Below are 24,988 nucleotides of genomic sequence, written 5' to 3'. Positions count from 1 at the left end.
CTGTGGAACATTAAGATATTGAGAGTTACTGTACTGTATCAAGCTGCCGTCTACACATACTCTCTTTTGTCTATAAATTAGATGTGTCTAATCTAAAAAATGTAAAAACATCTATGGAAATGGAGTGAGGCTTGTTCACATGTCCTCACTGTGATTTTCAGCCCAGTTTACAGAGCCGGCTAGCCAAAACAAAACATGTGCTGTGGCGACATCCTGTGGCAAATACTCGCTACTCTTCTATTTCTAGAGACACTGGTGACACATGGCGAAACTAAACTGGGTTAATATAAAAACATTGATGGATAGGATAAGAATTACAAAGTGTGTAAACGAGTTGGTGGCATTAGCTAGCTGGTTGGCTCTCTGGTTGGCTAGCTAGCTAACGTTAGCTACAGCTAATTCTAGCTAGCTAACATTAGCTATAACGTTATTCGAGATAGCCAGCCCTGTATTCGTCTGACTGCTAAATGTTGCTGTTAATCTTGATAGCTATGTAGCTAGTTAGATGTTAATATACATGTTCCAATATCCACAAAGGCCTCCCTTTTGTTTACCGTTAATTAATTTCGGGTTTCCCTCATTCTAAGCAACCAAAATAAATCCCCAACTTTCGCTGTTCGGCTCCAACAACAAGTTTCCGGCATCAGCTTGGTCGCTAGTAGTTACTTGAGCAAATTAGCTGATGGACAGGTTGAACAGCCAGTCGCGGCCACGTGAAAGGAAGCCTCCCACTTGGCCACGCCCATTTTACCACACTACCAGCAAAAGTCACCTGTTGCTCACTCGCGCTTTTTATTCTGGGACTCATGATTATAATGACAATTGGGACTTGACTCATTATGATTTTTTATGGACTATTATTAGCAGGACGGGACAGCTCAGGATATTATTCTTCACATGGAAAAGATGAATCATATTTATCCAGGCTACAGCAAACCTTGAATATACAATTCAAATTGGATCATGTTGAGAAAATCGTCTGACGAAATAAACTGTCTAATCATCGGAAATAGTGGTTACTACTGTATCCCATCTCAAGTGGACTAGGGACTCTCATTTATGGATACATTTTGGATCGCAAAGGTGACTGATCATTCATCAACTGACATCAATAACAGCCAATTAGCCAGCACCCAAAAGTAGATGGTAAGTAGCCTATCAGGACCATTTCACAAATTATTGATCCCAGTCAAGTGTGCTCGGGACGGGTCCAGGTGGGCACGTTGGGTAGTATACTTTTTAGCTTGTCCCCCACTATGCTGCATGCTTAGTGTGCTGTGTTTGTGTTGTTGAGCGCAATGGTGGAACGTGATCATGTTTCAGAATGTGAGATGCGGTTTGTTATTCAGCACTGCTCGGGTCAAAGCTCAGGTAAGAAGGCGAGCGCACCTGACCCATTCTCTCGTTCTCTTCCGCTTACTTCCTTTCCGAATGAATGATTAATGACAAACGCAGAACGAATGTACAGAGAGAGAGAAACAATGTCATGACGATAGGCTACCAGTAAAGGCAACGCACATACCGTGTTGAACAAACTGAATGCCTATTATATTCGTGAAATGCCTATCTTGCAATTTGCTCACCTGTGTGTGTAAGCTAGTCCAACACAATAATAGGTGTCAGTGTCACCAAGAATGAGGAATAGACACACTGCACAGCATTTAAGTTAGGCTATTTATCAAGGTAAAGTAACCACCAGCAGGTTCTTATCCCACAGCATGTTTGGAAAGGGTTTGTGAATAGCCTACAAAACATATAGAATCACTAGAACGGCAATAGATTATATATGGTTAAACACATACATTGTTTCTATTTCCTTTAGAGATGGAGCACTCAGGTTCGTACAGCTCTGTGTATGAGCCGAATGGGCATGCTGCCTGGGCAGACGACCAGCAGCATCAGGACCTGGAGACAGCGGACAACCTCAGGAGGAAGATCAAGTACTTCTTCATGAACCCCTGTGAGAAATACAAAGCCCGCGGACGGAAACCATGGAAACTGATGCTCCAGATCATCAAGATCGCCATCATTACCATCCAGGTACTGACCAATGAGGGAACAGTCAACAGAGACAGGATACTTTTTAGTTGTTTAGTTCTGAGCTATTCCATATCCAGACTAAAAATACCCAATATAGAAAGAAAGAGAGACACACAGCCATTTCCTGATCACGCGAATAAGCAGCGTCATGGTTTTAAACCATCCCAACTATACCAGACGTATCCCATATCCCAATTCTCATTGAGACAGTGATCACCAACTTTCTCATACATAGTGATGGAAGCCACTATATATATGACAGTATGTTGGATTGCATCCTATGTATGTAATTAATAACTTTTCTCTTCACAGTTGGTGTCTTTTGGACTGAGCAATCAGATGGTGGTAACCTTCAAAGAGGAGAACCTCATGACGTTCAAGCATCTCTTCCTCAAAGATTACGTGGATGGCCGTGGGGACTCTTATGCTGTGTACAGGCAGGATGAGGTGTATGAACACATTTCTTACATAGTCGATAAGGTAAGGACAGTCAACAGCTGCTATCACGTTCTGTCGAACATAAACTGTGATTGGAAATGAATTATATACAGGGATATCTCCTCTGTATTGCTTTTGGTTTCTAATTGAGGACAGTAGGTAAAACCTGTGAGATGGTAACCTGAATTCCAGGCAAGTTCTGACCATTCCCTTTATCCTGTGACACTGTCTGTGTCCCGAGAACTCAAAATACTGTTTACCAGGAGTATTCTCCCTAGTCCCACCACCTAGTAAACAATATTTTGCATCCTCAGGAACAGTTGACAGTGACATAATGGCATGTGATTGTTAAGCAGCACAATAGTTTACTCCTTTGTTTTGTCACATTACTGTCAATCATTAAATGAGTTTTATAGGTAAAGTAGCTTGTATAGTTCTGTCCTCTTAGAGGACTTTGTACAGTACCTAGCTCCTTTCATTTTGGATGGATTTTTGCTGTGTAAAGGTAGTGTTTTACGGAGCATGATTCCACTGAAATACCTACCCAACGTCTGTTTATTGTGATTTGTTTAGCCTCCAACTTCTGTTCTGTCACAGCTTGATAGTTCACCAACATTTAAAGTTGTATTAGTCGTATGTACAGGATACACATGGTATACACCAACCAACGAAATGCTTACTTGCAGGTTCCTTTTCGACAATGCAACAACAATAATAAAAGCTAAGAAAACAAACATAAAGTAAATGTCTCAGTAGAATAGAATAATCATTTTAGCATCAGTATAATACAGGAAGGCACAATTTATAGTCCAATATTTACACATGTATCAGGGAAGGGGGGATTGGGGGCAAGTGTATAAATTGTGCAGTATTCATGGCATCCCTTGTCAATCAAACATAATTTGAGTACATACAGTATGTGATTGCTTACTTTTTATGTTACAGTTGTCGTTCTTTTATGTCCTAATTGTAGTATTCCCGTCTGCGAAATATCACAGTTGGTAACCATGCCTATGAGAAGAACGGGGATACCTATTCCCCTCTGTCTCTGTGCCAGGAGTTCTACAGGAATGGAAGCATCTCACCAGCCAATGAGACCTTTGATATAGACGCACAGATTGAAACTGGTAGGCTAATGGATACTGTATACTATATGTAATTTACAGTTTAGCTTTCAGTGGTGTGTAAGAGTTGCCTGACGACTCACTGAATTCTTCCGCTGCTCTATCGTTCGCTACATACTTCAGTCTTGAACTGCCATTATTGAAGTCGTTTGTGGTGACATCGAAATGAGGAGTGTTGTACAAAACAAAGTAATCAGCAATTGGATCATCTCTAACCAATCAGAGTATCAAAGCCAATGACGCATTTTCAAAACGCCTCTTTACCCACGTGTGTTCTGGGACAAATAAGACGGTCTAGAATGGATTTCCATTCTAGAAATCGTCAGGGAGGTATTCCGATCCAGACTCAATACGGAGAAGAAACTAACGTCTGTGGGTGTAGCGTTTGGCCAGAGCAAGGAATTTGGGTAGCCAGGCAAGTCTAACAGGTTCGATATGCTTTAATCACTTTATCAGAAAGGTCTGAACAGAAGGTTATGATTTGGACTGAGGAGGTTTTGATAAGCAATCAGATTTTTTTATTAATTGCAGAAATGTTTTTAAAAGTCACTTTGTGGTTATTTCCCCCACAACAGAATGCCTTGAGATTGTTCCTGTGTTCCCCATGGGAAGCACAACAGAGGATGATCTGTTGAATTTCATTGTGCATTTCAAAAGGTATCAGGCTGTGATTTTAAACTTATAATTTTTCCTGCATATTCATAAGTAATATAACTTTATCCACTGTATCCTTTTAACAAAAACAGGTCATTTTGCTTATAGTACATGAGTGTGGGGTGATAGCTCTTTAAACAAACACATTACATAATATTCATAACTGGATCCCTCACATTTTTTGTCCTAAATGTAGGTTGTTGTACTTGTCAGTGATAAGATACTGTATTTGTCTTTGTGACTTGCAGATTGTTGAATGTGAAGATCAAGTTCACTCTGAAGGCCATAAATTTACAGACAGTCAGAAACAGAGAGCTGCCAAACTGCTATGACTTTGATGTCACGGTATGTCATCTGACTCTAGGCTGTTTATCTACCTCACCTATTGGCTAGGCAGATTATAGACATATTTCCAGTATGACAGTATGTTCTCTGTGTATTTAGAAGTTTCTTCCCATTTTTATCCTTTAGAGTTCCACTGTATCTTCAAAGTTGATAGTTCATTGTTTGAAACTTGAGAAAAGTATTAGGTGTGACTGGAATGTTAGCTAGGGCTTGGCCAGTTAAACATAAACTCTCCATACCCTTTCCTTCCGTATTTAAAAACCATGTCTCTTTCTCTGGTTAACAGATCACCTTCAACAACCAAGCCCACAGTGGCAGAATAAAGGTCGACCTGGACAATGACGTTGATATAAATGAATGTAGAGACTGGAAAGTAACCGGGGCCTGTATGTTCAGTGTATAATCATTAGCCCTTCCTCTTTCATTTTACTCTAGCGCTACCTGTATTTAAAAGGGTGTGTTTTATAGATCAAAGTTCTGCTGTAATTGTTTTCAACCAAAGAGTGGCAGTGTTGTTCTAGTTTAGTTTTCTCTCCTCAGCTCCCAAGAACATCTATTACCCACTGCTGTTTGACTGTCTCATCATTGGAACGTGTATCACCTCTCTGGCCCTCTGCACACGCTCTGTGCTCAACGGGATACGGCTACAGTTTGTAAGTCTACTATTCTGCCCTACAAAGGCAAAGTGCAGTAACTACGAATTTGTTAACCTTTCATCTGATGTAATGGCCAGGTATACTATCTGATTGTGGTATTTAGTTTCCTGACACAAGAACAAGCCAGTCGATCAGAATATGTCATGAAGTACCAGAAATTGCTGTCTAATTACGTAGGCACTGCACTTTTGCAGGGCAGTATTGTCAACAGTGAATGGTGAGTGGTTTTTGTGTGTTATGGCTGTATCCGTCTAATTTTCCCAGGAGTACACAGACTTCTGCCTAGTCCGTCACGGGAAGGAGGTTCCATGGTCCGATAGGCTGGAGTTTTTGAACGGCTGGTATATCCTCATCATTGCCAGTGATACACTCACCATCATCGGCTCCATTCTGAAAATAGAAATCCAGACAAAGGTGTGTGTGACATTTTATCCGCATTAGCCTTCACACGTTACACAAATAATATTTGTCTAATTTGTGGTGACTTCGTTTTAGTTCAGCCGTGTGCTTTTCCCTTAGATTCTCACCAGTTATGATGTCTGCAGCATCTTTCTTGGGACGGGCACAATGCTTGTTTGGATCGGAGTCATACGCTACATGGGCTACTTCAAGAAGTACAATGTAGGACACTCATGTTGAATTCAACACGATGCTTCACACAACACATATTATCTATTTTTTTAAAGTGGAATACTGGATGAATTCCATTGAACTGTGGATTGTGATTGGGTATTCCTAGATTCTCATCCTGACCCTGAGAGCAGCGTTCCCAAACGTGGTCCGGTTCATTGGTTGTGCCGGAATCATCTACCTGGGGTACTGTTTCTGTGGCTGGATCGTGCTCGGGCCCTACCACGAGAAGGTAGGAGATCAAACGAGGGTTGAACCCACAACCTTCAAGTGCTTTCTGTTGGGAGTGTTATCACTCAACCACACAGGTGCCAGGGTTTTTTAACAGTAAAAGGAGGCTTTAACTGGATTTTTTAATTACATTTTTACCATAACCTTGTCTGTTTTGCTGTGTTAGTTCCGGACCCTGAACACAGTATCAGAGTGCCTGTTCTCGCTGATAAACGGAGATGACATGTATCCCACCTTCAAGTACATGAAGCAGAAGAGTTACCTGGTGTGGCTGTTCAGCAGAGTCTACCTCTACACCTTCGTCTCGCTCTTCATCTACATGATCCTCAGCCTCTTCATCACCCTTATCACTGATACCTATGACACCATAAAGGTTAAGATTCATTATAGGCAGTGTATACAGCCGGCAGATATTGAATAGTTCCGGATGGTGATTTGCTATACCCTTAGCGCAACACATTTCCATGCCTAATATTTAGCTCTGATGGTCGACTATGCACTTCTGTTATTATAACATTTCACTTGCTTTTTGTTACAATACTATTCCTAGTAAAAACATTTCCTCACCAGAATGATCCTCCTATTGTTTGTGTTGCAGCAACAGCAGCAGGAGGGGAGCCCAGTGTCAGAGCTGCATTGTTTCATGTCGGAGTGTAAAGATCTGCCCACCTCAGGACGCTACCGGGTAGAGGGGGAGTCTGGCTCCTTCACCTGCTGCTTCCCCAGGTGAGGACAAACCGAGTGACATTTGTGTTTGCATTTATTAGGGATCCCCATTCTTCCTGGGTTTCAAACACATAAAACATGTGTTTTACATATAAAACAAAAGTTAAAACACTACATCATATAAAATGATTATACCACTACATATCTACAATACAAAATGTATAATACCACCATACAACAATATTACAATGTACTTGAGTGTAGCGTGCGTGTGCTAGCGCTTGCATGCATGTGTCTGTTCCTTTGTGTGTCTCTTCACAGTCCCCTCTGTTCCATAAGGTATATTTGTATCTAATATATTTTTAATCTACTGCTTGCATCAGTTACCTGATGTGAAATAGAGTTCCATGTAGTCATGGCTCTATGTAGTACTGTGTGCCTCCCATAGTCTGTTCTGGACTTGGGGATTGTGAAGAGACCTACAGTGAGGGAAAAAAGTATTTGATCCCCTGCTGATTTTGTACGTTTGCCCACTGACAAAGAAATGATCAGTCTATAATTTTAATGGTAGGTTTATTTGAACAGTGAGAGACAGAATAACAACAAAAAAATCCAGAAATACGCATGTCAAAAATGTTATAAATTGATTTGCATTTTAATGAGGGAAATAAGTATTTGACCCCCTCTCAATCAGAAAGATTTCTGGCTCCCAGGTGTCTTTTTATACAGGTAATGAGCTGAGATTAGGAGCACACTCTTAAAGGGAGTGCTCCTAATCTCAGTTTGTTACCTGTATAAAAGACACCTGTCCACAGAAGCAATCAATCAATCAGATTCCAAACTCTCCACCATGGCCAAGGCTGGAATGGGCTACAAGACCATCGCCAAGCAGCTTGGTGAGAAGGTGACAACAGTTGGTGCGATTATTTCTCAAATGGAAGAAATACAAAATAACTGTCAATCTCCCTCTGCCTGGGGCTCCATGCAAGATCTCACCTCGTGGAGTTGCAATGATCATGAGAACAGTGAGGAATCAGCCCAGAACTACACGGGAGGATCTTGTCAATGATCTCATGGCAGCTGGGACCATAGTCACCAAGAAAACAATTGGTAACACAATACGCCGTGAAGGACTGAAATCCTGCAGCGCACGCAAGGTCCCCCTGCTCAAGAAAGCACATATACAGGCCCGTCTGAAGTTTGACAATGAACATCTGAATGATTCAGAGGAGAACTGGGTGAAAGTGTTGTGGTCAGATGAGACCAAAATGGAGCTCTTTGGCATCAACTTAACTCACCGTGTTTGGAGGAGGAGGAATGCTGCCTATGACCCCAAGAACACCATCCCCACCGTCAAACACGGAGGTGGAAACAGTATGCTTTGGGGGTGTTTTTCTGCTAAGGGGACAAGACAACTTCACCGCATCAAAGGGATGATGGACGGGGCCATGTACCGTCAAATCTTGGGTGAGAACCTCCTTCCCTCAGCCAGGGCATTGAATATGGGTCGTGGATGGGTATTCCGGCATGACAATGACCCAAAACACACGGCCAAGGCAACAAAGGAGTGGCTCAAGAAGAAGCACATTAAGGTCCTGGAGTGGCCTAGCCAGTCTCCAGACCTTAATCCCATAGAAAATCTGTGGAAGGAGCTGAAGGTTCGAGTTGCCAAACGTCAGCCTCGAAACCTTAATGACTTGGAGAAGATCTGCAAAGAGGAGTGGGACAAAATCCCTCCTGAGATGTGTGCAAACCTGGTGGCCAACTACAAGAAACGTCTGACCTCTGTGATTGCCAACAAGGGTTTTGCCACCAAGTACTAAGTCATGTTTTGCAGAGGGGTCAAATACTTATTTCCCTCATTAAAAAGCAAATCAATTTATAACATTTTTGACATGCGTTTTTCTGGATTTTTGTTGTTGTTATTCTGTCTCTCACTGTTCAAATAAACCTACCATTAAAATTATAGACTGATCATGTCTTTGTCAGTGGGCAAACGTACAAAATCAGCAGGGGATCAAATACTTTTTTCCCTCACTGTATGTTGGCATGTCTTGTGGGGTATGCATGGGTGTCCGAGCTGTGTGCTAGTAGTTTAAACAGACAGCTCGGTGCATTCAGCTTGTCAACACTTCTTACAAAAACAAGTAGTGATGAAGTCAATCTCTCTTCCGCTTTGAGCCATGAGATTGACATGCATATATATCATTGTTAGCTCCCTGTGTACTTTTAAGGGCCAGCCGTGCTGCCCTGTTCTGAGCCAATTGAATTTTGTGGCACCTAACCACACGACTGAACAGTAGTCCTAGTGCAACAAAACTAGGGCCTGTAGGACCTGCCTTTTGTTGATAGTGTTGTTAAGGCAGAATAGCACTTTATTATGGACAGACCTTAGCTACTGTTGTATCAATATGTTTTGACCATGACAGTTTACAATCCAGGATTACTCCAAGCAGTTTAGTCACCTCAAATTTCGACATTATTCATTACAAGATTTAGTTGAGGTTTAGTGAATGATTTGTCCCAAATACAATGCTTTTAGTTTTTTAAATATTTAGGACTAACTTATTCCTTGCCACCCATTTTGAAACTAAGTGTTGCAGTCATTTCAGTCGCTGTAGTAGCTGACGTGTATAGTGTTGAGTCATCCGCATACATACACACTGGCTTTACTCAAAGCCAGTGGCATGTCATTAGTAAAGATTGAAAAAAAGTAAGGGGCCTAGACAGCTGCCCTGATTCTACCTGGATTATGTTGGAGAGGCTTCCATTAAAGAACACCCTCTGTGTTCTGTTAGACAGGTAAGTCTTATCCACAATATAGCAGGGGGTGTAAAACCATAAGAGGTTTTTCCAGCAGCAGACAATGATCGATAATGTGAAAAGCCACACTGAAAGCTAACAAAACAGCCCCCACAATCTCTTTATCATCAATTTCTCTCAGCCAATCATCAGTCATTTGTGTAAGTGCTGTGCTTGTTGAATGTCCTTCCCTATAAGTGTGCTAAAAGTCTGTTGTCAATTTGTTTACTGTAAAATAGCATTATATCTGGTCAAACACATATTTTTTTCAAAAGTTTACTAAGGGTTGGTAACAGGCTGTCAGAGGTTACCTGTAAAATGTTATGTTCTGAGTCTTGAACTCTGGACCACAGCAGAACTAGGGTTGGGGTCAATTCCGTTTCAATTCAAGAAGTAAACTGAATTTCCAAATCAGTTTACTTGACTTGAAATATAATTGACCCCACCCTTAAAGGAACCAATGCTTGAACACAGGTTATGTGAAGTGACACATTCTTTCAGTCCAAAGATTAACCAATGTAACTTTCAACTAACCTGTCAATTGTTTTGTTTTCCCCCCAGATGCAAGGACTCACGAGAAAGGCTGAGCTCTGAATCAATAGACTCTGAGCCATAGTGGACCTTTTATCAGTCTCCTGAGGTTAGAGATTAGGAAGAAACCTTACCTTGTACATAACCATGACCAGCACTTTACTGTACGGGTTAGCCCTGCAAAACGTTATTGTCCTGTACTTCTAGACCTGTTTTAATCTTATCCACCAGCTAACTCTATGCAGTAGCAATTGAGCCTGGGGACGAGGTTAGACCTGTTATGAATTGTCACTGTGTAAGATGCCTGTTAAAATGTACTAAAGTTGATGACCACATAATGATATGCACTGATGAATGATGATTATTTGAATGTACTGTAAATATAAAAAAGTGAATTGTTCAAAGACATGGCAACATTAATAAAATGAATGGCACAAAAAAAAGTTGCTATTCCCAAAAATTATTTTTCCCAAGCCCAGTAGATTGCAACAGTTTAGCTGTTATCAGTTTTAGATTCCCAAAGGGCAGTTGGCATCTAATCACGAGCAAGGGTTGAATTGGAGTGGACACGGATAAGACAAGGAAATGCAATTTATTTTCTGTTAAAATGAGGCTTTATTTCCCCAAGGTGGGCATACACCGGAAGTATAAAACATTGCTGACCTGTACAATTTATTTTACTCCATTTCTTAACTCTTCTATCAACATAAGCTTATATATGATACAAAATAAAAATGCAATTAAAACGAGTTTAACTATGACAAATCGGGTAAATTGCGTCTGGGTCATTCACACAGAGAATGGCTGAAAGGAGCCCAATCAACATATCAATACAATTATGTAAAATCTCTGCCCGGATAAGATGTCTGTACATTAGGACCCCATGAATTCTCGAGTAATGTGGGGGGGTAGATCCATTTTCAATTAGGGCTTTGGTATAGGAATTCATCAATGTGCTGGTTTCTGGGCTGAGATGAGCTCAAGCCTGGACTGAGGATAGGTAGAAATAGACTAAAGCTGGTCAGGGTCGGAGCTTAGTGGTGGTGGTGGGACCCGCTGCTCGTCCAGCCGGTTAGCCTGGGAGCGCAGGATAAGGCTAAAGAAGTCCTCGTCTGGGACAGTAGGACCTCTAGTGGAGGGAGGGGGAATTTCTGCACACCGCTGGTCGTTCAGTCTTGAACCCTACACAAGCACATTGGGACAGACCTGATTGTGATCTTAAATCAACAGTATTAGTAATCTTTCTGCTAGTCTTTTTCAATAAATTTGGTACATGAGTTACAATTCATCATCTTTACAATAGGTGCTAATTCTGTATGTAAGCAAATATAGGCTGACTTGTCTGAATAATAGTCAAGTCATTTTGTCAGTGAGCCAACTAAAATAGGCTATGTGTTGATTACCTGGCACTTGACCAGCATGTCAAAGAAGATGTCGTCAGCCTGAGGCTGGTCAAAACTGGTCATCAGGTGACTGAGCATGGTGTGGGGGCTGATGGGCTGATCGGAGGTGCTGAGACGTAGACCGGGGAGGCTGCTGCCCACGCTGGCTCTCTGCTCGTCCAGCTGACTGCCCTGGGAGCTGGCCCACAGATCCAGGAAATGCCCAGGCTCCGGGTTGGCCTCGCATGCGGAAGTAGCTAGAAAAGGTGGAAGAGGAAAAGGGAGGTGAGGAAGGGGTGATGACAGAAAGAGTGAAAGGAAGGAGTAGTTTCAGTTTAGCCTGAAATCCACTTCTCCAAAGCAACCTTTTTCCCAAACCTGTTTTATTTATTATGACCAACACAAGGAGTAAAATAACCAATACATGAGCTCCTACCCCCAGACAAGAGAATAAGGGATAGGCAAGGATGACGCTTAGGTCACCAAGTGCAACATTGGTGGGTGTGGCATGCAGAGGGAGGCGGGGGTAACTCACATTTCCTCATGGCTACGGGCGGGGTAGTACAGGGAGAGAAGGGATCGGAGAGACGGCTCTCGCCATCCAATAAGGAGCACCTTTGGTCGTCCATTCTGCTGCCCTGGAAACGACTGAGGAGGTCGAAGAAGCCATCGTCACCCAGAGTGTCAGAACCTCCAATCTACAGGAGAAAATATCAACAAAACTCCCATTAAAACAACCAGAAAAGACTCAGTCACGACCAACATGAGAAAGACTATCACTAAGATGAGCATGTAACAACAGCCTGGATCTACCACAATATGGACCTACTTTAGTGAAGCCATAGGAATAGAATTTAAAATAATAGCCAGGCAAATTCTATTATTTATATTTCTATGATTAAAACACTATGTATAGGCCTATCACTATGGTTAAAGCTACCTTGACTCCTGACTCCTGTGTGTCCATCTCTCGGGCTGTGGGCTTGTTGCTGGTGTCCTGTAGGACCCCGTCTCTGGTAGGAGAGCTGTGTTTGTGTTTCTTCCTTCTGAACCGGTTGATGGAGAACAGCTTGGAGGAGGCATTGGCCATGCTGGATTTAGGGTCAGGAGGCCTGAATACGTCTTCGTCCCAGTTCTGTGGTAATGGCAGACAGTAGATGAAACAACACAGAGGACAGGGGGTGATAAGTGGTGTCTAGGCAGTTCAGTTGAGACGTCACTGCTGCTATATAACCAATCAATAAAAACGACATTTAAATAAATCAATACAATTGTAACATGACTGATGAGACATTTCTGATCCTAAGCCTATGTGAGTGTTAATATGCATGTGTACTGTACATATTTTTGTACCCACTTCTACAGTTTTCTCAGGGCTCAGTCCTATAGGCTCCAAGTTCGCCATACTGTTCCTCCTTCCTTCTGACTTCACACCTAAAACAAACATCAGAAGTGGGTATTTCTCCAATATGGATCTACAGTCATTTGTGTCACTTTGCCAGGCTTGCACCTGGACTGACTCTGAACTACAGATTTGTGTAGGGTTCAGAATAATGAGTACAAATGGAATAATGGTTATTTATAATAATAATAATAATAATAATAATAATACATGACATTTAACAGACGCTTTTATCCACAGCGACTTACAGTAGTGCGTGCATACATTTTCTTATGGGTGGCCCCAGCAGGAATCAAACCCATGATCGACGTTGGAAGCACCATGCTCTACCAACTATGCCACACAGGACCATTTTTATTTAAACTAAAATCAATAAATATAGTTTATAATAATAATGTTACAGGTAGGTAGGCCTGTAGGGACTTACCTGGTAAGGTATCCTGCTTCCTGTGGTTCTCAGTCAGAACAGAGCTGTTGTTGGTGTTGAGGCTTGAGCTTGGGTTCTGGCCCAGACCCAGCACTAACTTCAGGTCTGCCATATTCATCCTGGCTGTTGCCTCACCATTTTTGTCTCCAGTCTGGACCAGATACAGGATGAGAAGTGAAAAGGGAGAACTAGCTACATAAGAAGAACACAAATCAAACACAGCAAGGAAAGAATGTGCCCATATAGAGAGTTGAGGTGTTGTTGTCATCGACCCTCCTATCGGTTCCGAAGAGATTGCCTCATTCATTTTATCCATAGGGATATCGCAGAGTTGTGACTTATTGGATAATAATGAGCAGGTTATTTCCGTGTAGTTCCTCAGATGTCCAGCAGAAGGCGCTGTGACTAGATGACAGGTACTGATAACATGCATTAGATCGGGAAGAGTACAAAGTTGCCCAGTAGCAGTAAACAAGTACCTCTTTGGATATCACCAGATGCTTCTCAGCAAAGTGAATGGCCTTCTGATGATTCCCCAAGGCTGTGTGGGCATTTCCTAAACTCCAGCACGCTCTGCCCTCCCCAACCCTGCACAAACACAGAGAGAAGGGACATCCCCAATGAATTTAGAGTACACTTCACTACTGTGATCACTTCGAGCATGTTGAACAATGCATGTGCATCCAGGGTAAAGATGATGAACTGTGTGTGTGTGTGTGTGTACACTACATGTGGCGAGCTTTACATCACTCCAGCCGACGCTTGGCATGGTGATCTTAGGCTTATGTGCGGCTGCTCGGCCGTGGAAACCCATTTCATGAATCTCCCGACGAACAGTTATTGTGCTGACGTTGCTTCCAGAGGCAGTTTGGAACTCGGTAGTGAGTGTTGCAACTGAGGGGGCTGTGAGCTTGTGTGGCCTACCACTTCGTGGCTGAGAAGTTGCTCCTAGACGTTTCCACTTCACAGTAACAGCACTTACAGTTGATCGGGGCATCTCTAGCAGGGCAGAAATTTGACGAACTGACTTGTTGGAAAGGTGGCATCATATGACGGTGCCACGTTGAAAGTCACTGAGCTCTTCAGTAAGGCCATTCTACTGCCAATGTTTGTCTATAGAGATTGCATGGCTGTTTGCTCGATTTTATACACCTGTCAGCAACAGGTGTCACTGAAATAGCCGAATACACTAATTTGAAGGGGTGTCCACATACTTTTGTATATATAGTGTACCTGTCCTTGAGCTCCTGTGCGATGATGAGGTGTTTGAGGTGGTAGTCAATGGCTCTCTGGTAGTCCTGCTGTAGTGTGTAGGTGTTCCCCAGGCTATAACAGGCCTGAGCCTCCACAGCCTTGTCCGTCAGCAGCATGGCCAGCTGCAGAGTCCTCCTGGGTAGAGGGTGAGGGCAGAGGCACATACAGGTCAAGGGTCAGAGGGTGAGGAAGAAGGGGTCACCCCTGTTTATTTTCAATTTACAATTGTGTGAAACATCACAGTACAGTTGGAAAATATATGGCAAATAGAAATCCAATATGGATGGTATTAAGAGATAGATGGGAGGGGTTGAATGGAGCTGAAGGTTGGGACTAATAACAACTAATAACAACAAAATAACTAATGTAAAACATACTGTGTCCATAATAAGTATATAGGTTATAGGTTAAGAACTTTTGTGAAAGAGCACAGTTTGAAAGATATGGCATATAGATGCAAACCGGATGGACATCATGAAAATGATCGGAGAGGTTGAGGGTTGAAGAAGTTCAGGAGTAAAAACAAACAAAATAGAACTATTGTAAAATTGACTGTGTCCATAAAATGTATATAGTATGTATAAGCTGGAAGTAGAGGCCTAAGCGTTGTTGTTCACTAGTTTACTCCAATTAGGGGAGGGGTGGTGGGGTTGGAAAGTAAGAAAGGAAAATATATTTTTTAAAAGGATATATATATGTACAGTCGTGGTCAAAAGTTTTGAGAATGACACAAATACTAATTTTCGCAAAGTCTGCTGCCTCAGTTTTGGTGATGGCAATTTGCATATACTCCAGAATGTCATGAAGAGTAATCAGATGAATTGCAATTAATTGCAAAGTCCCTCTTTGCCATGAAAATGAACTTAATCCCCAAAAAACATTTCCACTGCATTTCAGCCCTGCCACAAATGGACCAGCTGCCAACATGTCAGTGATTGTCTCGTTAACACAGGTGAGTGTTGACAAGGACAAGGCTGGAGATCACTCTGTCATGCTGATTGAGTTAGAATAACAGACTGGAAGCTTTAAAAGGAGGGTGGTGCTTGAAATCATTGTTCTTCCTCTGTTAACCATGGTTACCTGCAAGGAAACACGTGCCGTCATCATTGCTTTGCACAAAAAGGGCTTCACAGGTAAGGATATTGCTGCTAGTAAGATTGCACCTAAATCAACAATTTATCGGATCATAAAGAACTTCAAGGAGAGTGGTTCAATTGTTGTGAAGAAGGTGTCAGGGTGTCCAAGAAAGTCCAGCAAGCACCAGGACCGTCTCCTAAAGTTGATTCAGCTGCGGGATCGGGGCACCACCAGTGCAGAGCTTGCTCAGGAATGGCAGCAGGCATGTGTGAGTGCATCTGCACGCACAGTGAGGCGAAGACTTTTGGGGGATGGCCTGGTGTCAAGAAGGGCAGCAAAGAAGCCACTTCTCTCCAGGAAAAACATCAGGGACAGACTGATATTCTACAAAAGGTACAGGGATTGGACTGCTGAGGACTGGGGTAAAGTCATTTTCTCTGATGAATCCCCTTTCCGATTGTTTAGGGCATCCGGAAAACACCTTGTCCGGAGAAGACGAGGTGAGCGCTTCCATCAGTCCTGTGTCACGCCAAAAGTAAAACATCCTGAGACCATTCATGTGTGGGGTTGCTTCTCAGCCAAGGGAGTGGGCTCACTCACAATTTTGCCTAAGAACATAGCCATGAATAAAGAATGGTACCAACATATCCTCAGAGAGCAACTTCTCCCAACCATCCAAGAACAGTTTGGTGACGACCAATTCCTTTTCCAGCATGATGGAGCACCTTGCCATAAGGCAAAAGTGATAACTGAGTGGCTCGGGGAACAAAACATCGACATTTTGGGTCCATGGCCAGGAAACTCCCCAGACCTTAATCCCATTGAGAACTTGTGGTCGATCCTCAAGCGGCGGGTAGACAAACAAAAACCCACAAATTCTGACAAACTCCAAGCATTGATTATGCAGGAATGGGCTGCCATCAGTCAGGATGTGGCCCAGAAGTTAATTGACAGCATGCCAGGGCGGATTGCAGAGGTCTTGAAAAAGAAGGGTCAACACTGCAAATATTGACTCTTTGCATGAACTTCATGGAATGCTTGTAATTATACTTCACTATACCATAGTAACATCTGACAAAAATATCTCATAACACTGAAGCAGCGAACTTTGTGAAGACCAATACTTGTGTCATTCTCAAAACTTTTTGTATGTATGTATGTAGGTATGTATATATATGCAAAATAAATATATGGGGGATTGGAAGTGATGCAGACAGACACATTGATGGACGTTACAATCTATCTGCAATATTAAAGCTGATCTACCCCCTAAAAAATAAAAAATAAAAAATAAAAGAAGGGGTCACCACCAAAAACGGTCTTGCTTGTTCCTAATTTATAGGCGGCTGTGGGCAGAGACAGCCAAAAACACAATATTCCCTTATCATTTTCACCTCACTTTAAAACTCCTTCTCTTCTCACTGCCTGCCCTCACTCATGTTTATTCATGAAGTTTATCAAGTTAATTTGGACAGGGACAATGTACAACAAAAACAAACATCTCAGAAGTAAGGAGTGATGCGTTGCACCAAAGTTAGCTAACATCTGTCAAACAAATGTGGACCAACTAGAGAGTACGAGACAGGCGTGTCTGAAAAAGCACTGGGCCTCTGATGGTTGGTCTAAGGAAGTGAGTCTAGTAATCTACTACTCACTTGTAATGTTCAGCCGCCTCTTCAAACTGGCCCAGGAAGATGTATGCATTGCCTAGGTTACAGTAGGCCCTCCTCTCAGCCGCCTTGTCCCCAAACTCCTTAGCGATGAGGAGACGCTACAACAAGTTAAAGAAAGAAGCAGATTGGTCATTGGTTACAGGTTCTCAATCACTCTACATAATAAGGGAGAGAGATCATGCCATACAACATTATTTACACAGGGATGTCTATCCCTTCGTCCCAAATGGCACCCTATTCCCTATATAGTGGAAATAGGGTGCAATTTGGGACGCATCCTATATAATCTATAACCTTGACTGTTTATGGATGCAAGTCAGGTTCTATGATGCCACTAAGTTAGGGTATGTACCTGTCCATGGGCCACCACAGCTCGCTGGAAGTTTCCGAGCAGATAGTGTGTGTTACCTAGGTTACCATAGGTCCGCCCCTGTGCTGGTCGATCCCCCAAGTCCTTCACAATGGAAAGGTTGAATCTATGGTAAACAGAAACACACAAAAAATATATATAAAAAGGTTACATATTTACCAAAGTCAATTTAATCACAGACTGTCATTTAATGTAAAATGTCTGACTTATTTTTCAACAGACTTTCATAGAAATAATTAAAAAGGTAACACACTAACTAAAAGTCACATTTATTTATTGACACATTTTAAATAGCAGATTCCACTTTAGAATCCAACTGTTTAACTCACTCGTAATACTCGGTGGCTTTGTTCAGAGCGGCCTTGGCCTCCTCAGGGATTTCTCCTGGCTCCGCTCCAGTCCAGCAGATGCTTTTCCCCTTGGCATGGTAAACGTTGCCGAAATTATACAGCGCTCGGGCCTGCCCAACCTACATGCACACACAGGCACCACCAGCACAGGAACAGACCAATACAACCAACGTTGTAATTATACACTTAAAATACATTACCCAGCACACAAACAGAGGGGTCGGACATCAAACTATTCTAAACATCAGCACATAACTATTCCTCAGTTATTCTAGTTCCCCAACTATTCAGCTGTGGAAGACCAAGCTGCCTGTTATGGCCACCGCCAGTGGTCACCAGCCCTAGTCCTGGAGAGTCCAGGGTATTCACGCTTTCGTTCCAGTCTAGCACGAAATCTCAGTTAACCAAGGTCTTGATGTTTTGGTTGAACGTTTGAATCAGATGTCTTAGTGTTGGGCTGGAACCAAGATCAGCACACCTTTCAGCTCTCCAGGACCAGGGTTGATGACTACTACTCATTACAATCACAGTATATTACTTGTACTCACCTTATCGTACATCCCTCTGGTAATGTCATAGTGTCTTTGGCAACAGACCACTGCTTCGTCAAACCGTCCCAAAACCTTCAAAGTGTTCCCAAGGTTACCACTGGCTTTTGCTTCTCCAAGTTCATCCCCACAGGTTCTGGAGAGAAATCACATCCCCACACAGAATCTTAGACATGTCAACGATTTACAGTGCCATGCCAGACACTCTCTTGACCCAGAACATTTTAATTTGAATCTGCTCTACTTGAAATCAGCGTTTGTCCCTCTACTCTAGTAATGCTCCCATTTGAAGTGGTAACTGTTTTCATCCCCATGGGATACTGTGACCTGGGTGCTTTGCTTGCTTTCTGCCCAAACCAACCAACTGATTCCAGATCAGCAGTCACTTCCCCAGTTCCCAGCTCTCATTTTCCCCGACGTTTACCTTTAAGAGCTTAACAAACCTCGCCTTGGACCAGTTTTCTAAGGGCAGCATAGCCTCTCGCTGTCATACTTGCCTAGTCTTATGACGTCTTCACTTGAATAAAGGCAGTGGCTTAAGGCCGACCTTAGGTTCCAAGGGTCATGGCGGTGCTGTGTACCTAGTCAGAGTGAAGTCATGGCGGTGCTGTGTACCTGGTTAGAGTGAGGTCATGGTGGGTCTGTGCATCTGGTCAGAGTGAGGTTGTAGCTGTATTGTGATGTCATGTGGTGCTGTGCACCTGGTGAGAATGAGGTCATGGTGGGTCTGTGCACCTGGTCAGAGTGAGGTTGTAGCTGTATTGTGATGTCATGTGGTGCTGTGCACCTGGTGAGAGTGAGGTCATGGTGGGTCTGTGCACCTGGTCAGAGTGAGGTTGTAGCTGTATTGTGATGTCATGTGGTGCTGTGCACCTGGTGAGAGTGAGGTTGTGGTGGTATTGAGAAGTCATGGCGCTGCTGTGTACCTGGTCAGTGTGAGGTCCTGCTAAGTGTGTGTACCTGGTGAGGTGGAGGTCGTGGCGGTGCTGTGTACCTGGTGAGGTTGAGGTCGTGGCGGTGGTATTCTAGAGCCTTGCTGTACTCCCGCAGATGGAAGTAGGCGTTGCCCAGCTGGCTGTAGATGGCGCTGAGTATCTGGAGGTCCTCTGTGCCAACCTGGATCGCCGACTCGAAGAAGGAGACCCCGGCACGGTAATCCCCCACCTTACACTGCCTCTCCCCCTCCAGGGCCAACTCCAGACAAGATGTCTCCATCCTAGAAGGAGAAGAACACTTTATAGCCCATTGTCTGTGTGTGTGTGCGTGATCAGACTGTCTAGGAACAGAAACTGATTTTGGAGGAAAGTCAGGGTAAAACATTAAAAGCCAACAACAACAGCCACCACATCACAACAACTATACACATAAGATAAGATAGAAAATAGCAAAAGGATCAGTTATGGTCAGAGTACTGCCCCAGTCAGATCTGTTTGCGCTCATGACAACTGCGGTCATTGTCAAGCCAAACATGGCATGACAAGAGTTGGCATGATAGCACAAACAGACTGGCACTCAGGCTCATGGCTGGCACAATTACCGTTTATGGATGAAGACAATCATGAAAAAAAAAGAACAGTCATAGCCATAAAAAAAACTGCTGGGCCTTTGTGCGGTTGAGTCAGTTTCGGCCATCAATCAATCAATCAAATGTATTTATAAAGCCCTTTTTCCATCAGCAGATGTCACAAAGTGCTTATACAGAAACCCAGCCTAAAACCATAACATGGACTCTTAAAAATGTGATGAAACTTTGTTCACTGAGTTTCTAAACCCAGCGGCCCAACATCGTGATACTTCCGGGGACTCTTGCGAAGCAGACTTGGCAGACCAGACCAGGGTTTGGGACGTCAATGAGAGAAGTGAAACATTCTTCCTTAGTTGTTAATTTTCTCGATTTCTAAACGCACAACCTAGATTCTAGCCAATGTCTTAAGTAGCTAAACATGTTATTACTCCAACCTTATGAAAGTGACAAACTGACACGTTTTCATTTTAGCCAAAGACAACTTTATCGAAGGAGTGCCTTTCATTTGACGGCATGCACATGCCTAGGCAACCGTTAGACCCAATTACTTGTTTCTGCGCACAAGCTTAGCTAGCCAACGTCGCCATGACATCACCTACAGGTGTGATCAGGGATTTCCATTGGAGAAGCAGTTTCAAAAAGTCTTCATACTAAACCATCTTTGCTTTGTTGCGCCTTGCAGGAACAAGCAAATGGGTCTTCGGTTGCCTAGGCAATGCACCCCACAATGGAGCAGCACACATATAAATATAATCAAAAGAAAGGGCTTGGAACCTCTAACCCTGGCAATTTGACTGGTAAACTCATGGGTACATTCACAATGGCTGTCTGGTATTGTGATGCAATAATTTCCATGTTCATGTAGAATATTAATTCAAATGATGTTACTGATGTGGCTCATGCAATAGAATGTATTGTTTGTAATGTCAGTTCAATTGAATCAACAAATCACAGCACATATTTTACACATTTTACAGCAGTCCACCCATTATGCCATCATTGACATGAATGGGGATGCCTGTTCTATTCATTCTATTTCTATGGCAGCACATGCAGTCAGGACCAGATGAGAGGAGAAAATGTGTAATCAAAAAATAAAAACATTATTTTCAATGTTTTGTTATTCAAACAGTTATTACGGTGAAGTGGTCATTTGGCTGGCCAATTACTGTCATCCAAAATTCCATGACCATCACAGCCCTACACCAGACCAATGACATGGACTGTAGAAATACCTTGTCATGTTGGTATACAGAACCAAACTTCTCTCCACCAATGCAGTTCGGCTCCACAGCACACCCATATGTGTTTGTGGTTAGGATCTGTATCTATACTGTAGAACTCCACAGTCCACACCCTGCCACCACTGGCTTCAAAAACAGCTCTGGTTGGTTACTCCTCCATGAAGTTCTGTTGCTTTCTTAAAAGGAAAGGCTTCCTTTCATGCCACTACAGATAGAGACAGAAAAACAATAACAGGCATTTCCATATGCTCTCTCCAGGAGAGTAAAGTCATTCACCAGACTCTTGGGCTATTAGCCTGGGGACGAGATTACCTACCAGGAGAATATAGTGCTGAGGAGGTGGAAACTATGGGATTATTATGACATCACATCATTATTTACCTACATCATGGCTTAGTCCAAGCATGACTCCCACCTCCATATGGCACAGCATATTACATACAGTATGCTGTATGCAAATGGTCTGGAGTGGTAAGAACATTGTCAACTCAATCCAATACCTGAAATACAATAACCACCTGCTCTCCTCACACCAATCAAACACTTCCCAGCATCTGATTCAAACTTCAGTGAATATTGAACAGCCACAAACCAATGTCCATCTCAAGACAAATCGTTACCATGATTAGAGTTATTAGAATATAATGCCTGACTTTTGGGCCAGTGAAGAGCAGTCTTCAAGAGACCTCAGTGCTGCACCTATAACCAACATACAGTACTGTACCTGCTGCCTCTTGTTATCCTCACCCACTCTCGGACCCTTGACAGGATGGACATTTCAAGCTTCTTGATCACTCTGTCACTGGCTATGATCGAGACCGGCTCCTTCAGGGCGAGACAACTCAGCTGCTGTCCTTTGGCGTGCAGACACATACCGACGACGGTGACCCGTTAGCCAGCCCAGACACAGCCAAAAAAAACTCCTCTCCCTAGTAAGACTCTCCGGCAATGACACGGTCTCTAAAACAGTCTCTCTGACCTGCCGTAACAGCACAACTTTGGGCTACAACTGCCTTCTGTCCAGAGACTTCTGACCCCTCCCAGTTGGACGTCCAGAGCATCAAATCTTTTGTTGACAGTTCAGTCAGGGCTTCAGTCTCCGGGTAACGTTAGAATTTCACGTACAGTAATGGGTTCAGGAGTTGTAGTGACTACAGTAAGCTGGGCTTAGCCGACGGCTGCATTTCTGGTTCAGTCTCCCTCCTCATCTGGGCCACCGGCTGGTGTGTGTCACATCTCATTAGCCAGCATGTTCAGAGGTAATTACAGGGGCTACTAAGTGGCTCCAGGGATGATCACTCTGTCCAACTCACTCCTTAGAGTTGTCATTGTCTCAGCGTTTTACTGGTGTCACAATAAAGCAGTTAGCCATAATACTGGACACTTGAAAGATGTTATTGACTTGAAACAGATCTTAATTTTAAAAAAGAGTGGAGATGACATGCAGTGAACCCATACATGAGATTCAGTGACCCCCGACATGAGCTTTGCAGAAAGGTCAGACTCTTTAGCAGTGTTCACATTGGCAGTTTGAAGTGACTCAAATCCTATTTATTTGCATATCCGATTCAAGTCTGTTATTTTTTCTGCAGTCTGAACAGTCAAAAAGCACATGGAATCAGATATTTCAAGCCACATTTCAAACCACCTTTGTAGGTGGTTTGAAGTCAGATACAAATCTGATTCCTGGCCATGTGACTTGTGTCTGAACGGTCAAAATCGGATTTATTTGCCCTCAAGTGGTTTTTAGACTGTTATTTGGCATATCTTGTTGCTTGCTAGCTACTCTGTTGACAGTTTGACAAGAACAGGTGGTAGCTAATTAGCTTGTTAATTGTTTACAAAGAAATTAGTGAATGTGCTAGAAACCTAAACAGCTAGCTAGTTGACTTCTGTGGCTAGGCAAAAAGGACTCATTTTGAAAGTTGGATCATCTTATTCTTTGAGGCTTTAAAAGTGTTCTTACCCTATGATTTTGAACATTCAAAGCAACTGGGAAATGTCCATAGCAGGCATTGTTGTCACCTTAGCTTTCTACATAACTTCTGAGTGATAGGAAGCACAAGCACCACCAATCAGTCTACACCACTGCATACACGCCCGTCATTACTATGACAACTAGCGTAGCCTTGTCCGCAAAATACTGCTGTCTGAACACACACACAAATCCGATTTGGTCACTTGTAACTTGCTGTTTGGACAGTCAGTAGTCCAAAACAGATTTGAAAAACAAAACTGATTTGAGTATTAAGGCCTGCAGTGTGAACAAGGCTTAAGTCACAGATATCATGAAGTCAGATACTACAGCAGCCCATCAAACAGGAACAGGGTCAAAACTCCATTCCCCACAATGCACTGTGGTAACCCTCTCCTTATCCTTCAGTCAGGTAAATAAAGCCCATCTGTAGAAATCCACTTGTGTGTATTTAGTGCATTGACTCATTAATGACTGTCCTGGCCCAAGGTGCCCTTGGCTTGGGTGTATGCTATGGTCAACCACTATGTCCACCAATTAGCTTTCACAAGGACAGATTGGCATCAAAGCTCTATAACCCCAACTGACCAGATTTTACGTCTAGGTACGGGCCATCTGACCAGATCAAATGTTGAGGGAGGCACCGGTTAGGTCAAGCCTCTGGTTTAGGCTATATCGAATTAAGGTTTCGGTCAGGGACATGGCAATGACATGAGATTATTTGTCTGTTGACCAGAATCTTACCTCCCAGGAAATGGGGCGGGCTATTTTTTACAAGCAAGAGAGATGTTGCTATGTAATCTATATGAAATGGGAGTTTAAACATACAATTCCCTGGATTGGATTCAATCCTATGGCTTTCTGCCAAAAACCTAATCAAAGGCTGTTTATGAACATGTCAATGTATTCGACTGTCAGGGTAAATTATGTTCTCAGACTAGGTGTCACGGTTTCGGCCGAGGCTGCCTCTCTTCCTTGCTCGGGCAGGCTTCGGCGTTCGTCGTCTCCGGAATACTAGCTGCCACCGTTGCATGTTTCTATGTTCGTTTGCTTTTGTCTGATTGTTGTTACACCTGTTATCGTTTAGTGTCATTAGTGTCCTATAGGTTCTCGTTGTGTTTGTCAAGTGTTGTGTGTGATTGTTTTACTGTCGTGCGGTTGGCTAGTAATTCTACTGTTTGCTCGGTTGAGCTATTCTCCATAGTGTTTGGAGTGTTTTGTCGCACCTGTTAGTGCGCCCGTTTGTTTTCGCCTACGTGCGGAGTTCTCGCTCAGGGCATTTTTTCGTGCTTGTGTTTTGTGCATCCACTAAAGTCTTTTGGACTAACGTTCTGCGTCCTGCGCCTGATTCCACCACCACACCCACCTACAGCTACACTGACAGAATCACACACCCGCTCGAATGGAATCAGCAGGAGCCGCAGCCGCACAGGAGACGTTGGAGGACAGAGTCCGGGAGCAGAATGACCAGATCCTGCGGATGGGGTCCGCCCTGCAGGAGGTGATCACCACCCTCCAACGCTGGGAGACCCGAGGGACACCCCCAACGCCATCTTCCCTGCCCTCACCATCGGCGAGTCAGCCCCTTCCCGCTCCGGAACCCAGAGGAGTTCGACTCTCGCTCCCGAGGGCCTACGATGGGAC

General features: G+C 43.2%; 2 protein-coding genes across 3 annotated transcripts in view; one reads left to right on the top strand and one right to left on the bottom strand.

Moving 5' to 3' along the window:
- Positions 1 to 781: 781 nt before the first annotated feature.
- mcoln3b (mucolipin TRP cation channel 3b) lies at positions 782 to 10,552 on the top strand. Its single transcript, XM_084162941.1, has 14 exons — positions 782 to 1,146; positions 1,823 to 2,040; positions 2,353 to 2,520; positions 3,452 to 3,605; positions 4,178 to 4,259; positions 4,505 to 4,601; positions 4,888 to 4,987; positions 5,142 to 5,254; positions 5,522 to 5,671; positions 5,777 to 5,878; positions 5,997 to 6,119; positions 6,285 to 6,491; positions 6,717 to 6,844; positions 10,148 to 10,552. The coding sequence occupies exons 2-14, from the start codon at positions 1,825 to 1,827 to the stop codon at positions 10,200 to 10,202; spliced, it is 1,695 nt and encodes a 564-aa protein (XP_084019067.1). The 5' UTR covers positions 782 to 1,146; positions 1,823 to 1,824; the 3' UTR covers positions 10,203 to 10,552.
- A 140-nt stretch (positions 10,553 to 10,692) lies between these two features.
- The window catches only part of LOC311131609 (G-protein-signaling modulator 2-like), a 34,074-nt gene continuing 19,778 nt past the window's right edge, over positions 10,693 to 24,988 (bottom strand). For both annotated transcript variants that reach the window (XM_084164677.1, XM_084164678.1), the window contains exons 2-14: positions 19,595 to 19,816; positions 18,601 to 18,736; positions 18,032 to 18,171; positions 17,685 to 17,808; positions 17,315 to 17,430; positions 14,562 to 14,717; positions 13,808 to 13,916; positions 13,329 to 13,479; positions 12,857 to 12,933; positions 12,440 to 12,634; positions 12,035 to 12,197; positions 11,521 to 11,756; positions 10,693 to 11,299 (exon numbers count right to left, since the gene is read on the bottom strand). In XM_084164677.1, the coding sequence (XP_084020803.1) occupies positions 11,129 to 11,299; positions 11,521 to 11,756; positions 12,035 to 12,197; positions 12,440 to 12,634; positions 12,857 to 12,933; positions 13,329 to 13,479; positions 13,808 to 13,916; positions 14,562 to 14,717; positions 17,315 to 17,430; positions 17,685 to 17,808; positions 18,032 to 18,171; positions 18,601 to 18,736; positions 19,595 to 19,815 (1,995 nt within the window). In that variant the 5' untranslated portion in view covers position 19,816 and the 3' untranslated portion in view covers positions 10,693 to 11,128. The remainder of the gene's footprint in view (positions 11,300 to 11,520; positions 11,757 to 12,034; positions 12,198 to 12,439; positions 12,635 to 12,856; positions 12,934 to 13,328; positions 13,480 to 13,807; positions 13,917 to 14,561; positions 14,718 to 17,314; positions 17,431 to 17,684; positions 17,809 to 18,031; positions 18,172 to 18,600; positions 18,737 to 19,594; positions 19,817 to 24,988) is intronic.

This window comes from Coregonus lavaretus, assembly GCF_964263955.1.
Source record: "Coregonus lavaretus genome assembly, chromosome: 6".
NCBI classification, from domain to species: domain Eukaryota; kingdom Metazoa; phylum Chordata; class Actinopteri; order Salmoniformes; family Salmonidae; genus Coregonus; species Coregonus lavaretus.
Note: the sequence above shows the minus strand (reverse complement) of the source record. Positions and strands in the feature narration are given on the sequence as shown.

Bases quoted from the DNA above. Each gene is read 5' to 3' on its own strand.
- mcoln3b (XM_084162941.1), top strand. From the start codon at position 1,825: ATGGAGCACTCAGGTTCGTACAGCTCTGTGTATGAGCCGAATGGGCAT. The intron at 2,521-3,451 runs GTAAGGACAGTC...TCCTAATTGTAG, and splicing joins TTTCTTACATAGTCGATAAG to TATTCCCGTCTGCGAAATAT. The intron at 3,606-4,177 runs GTAGGCTAATGG...CCCCCACAACAG, and splicing joins AGACGCACAGATTGAAACTG to AATGCCTTGAGATTGTTCCT.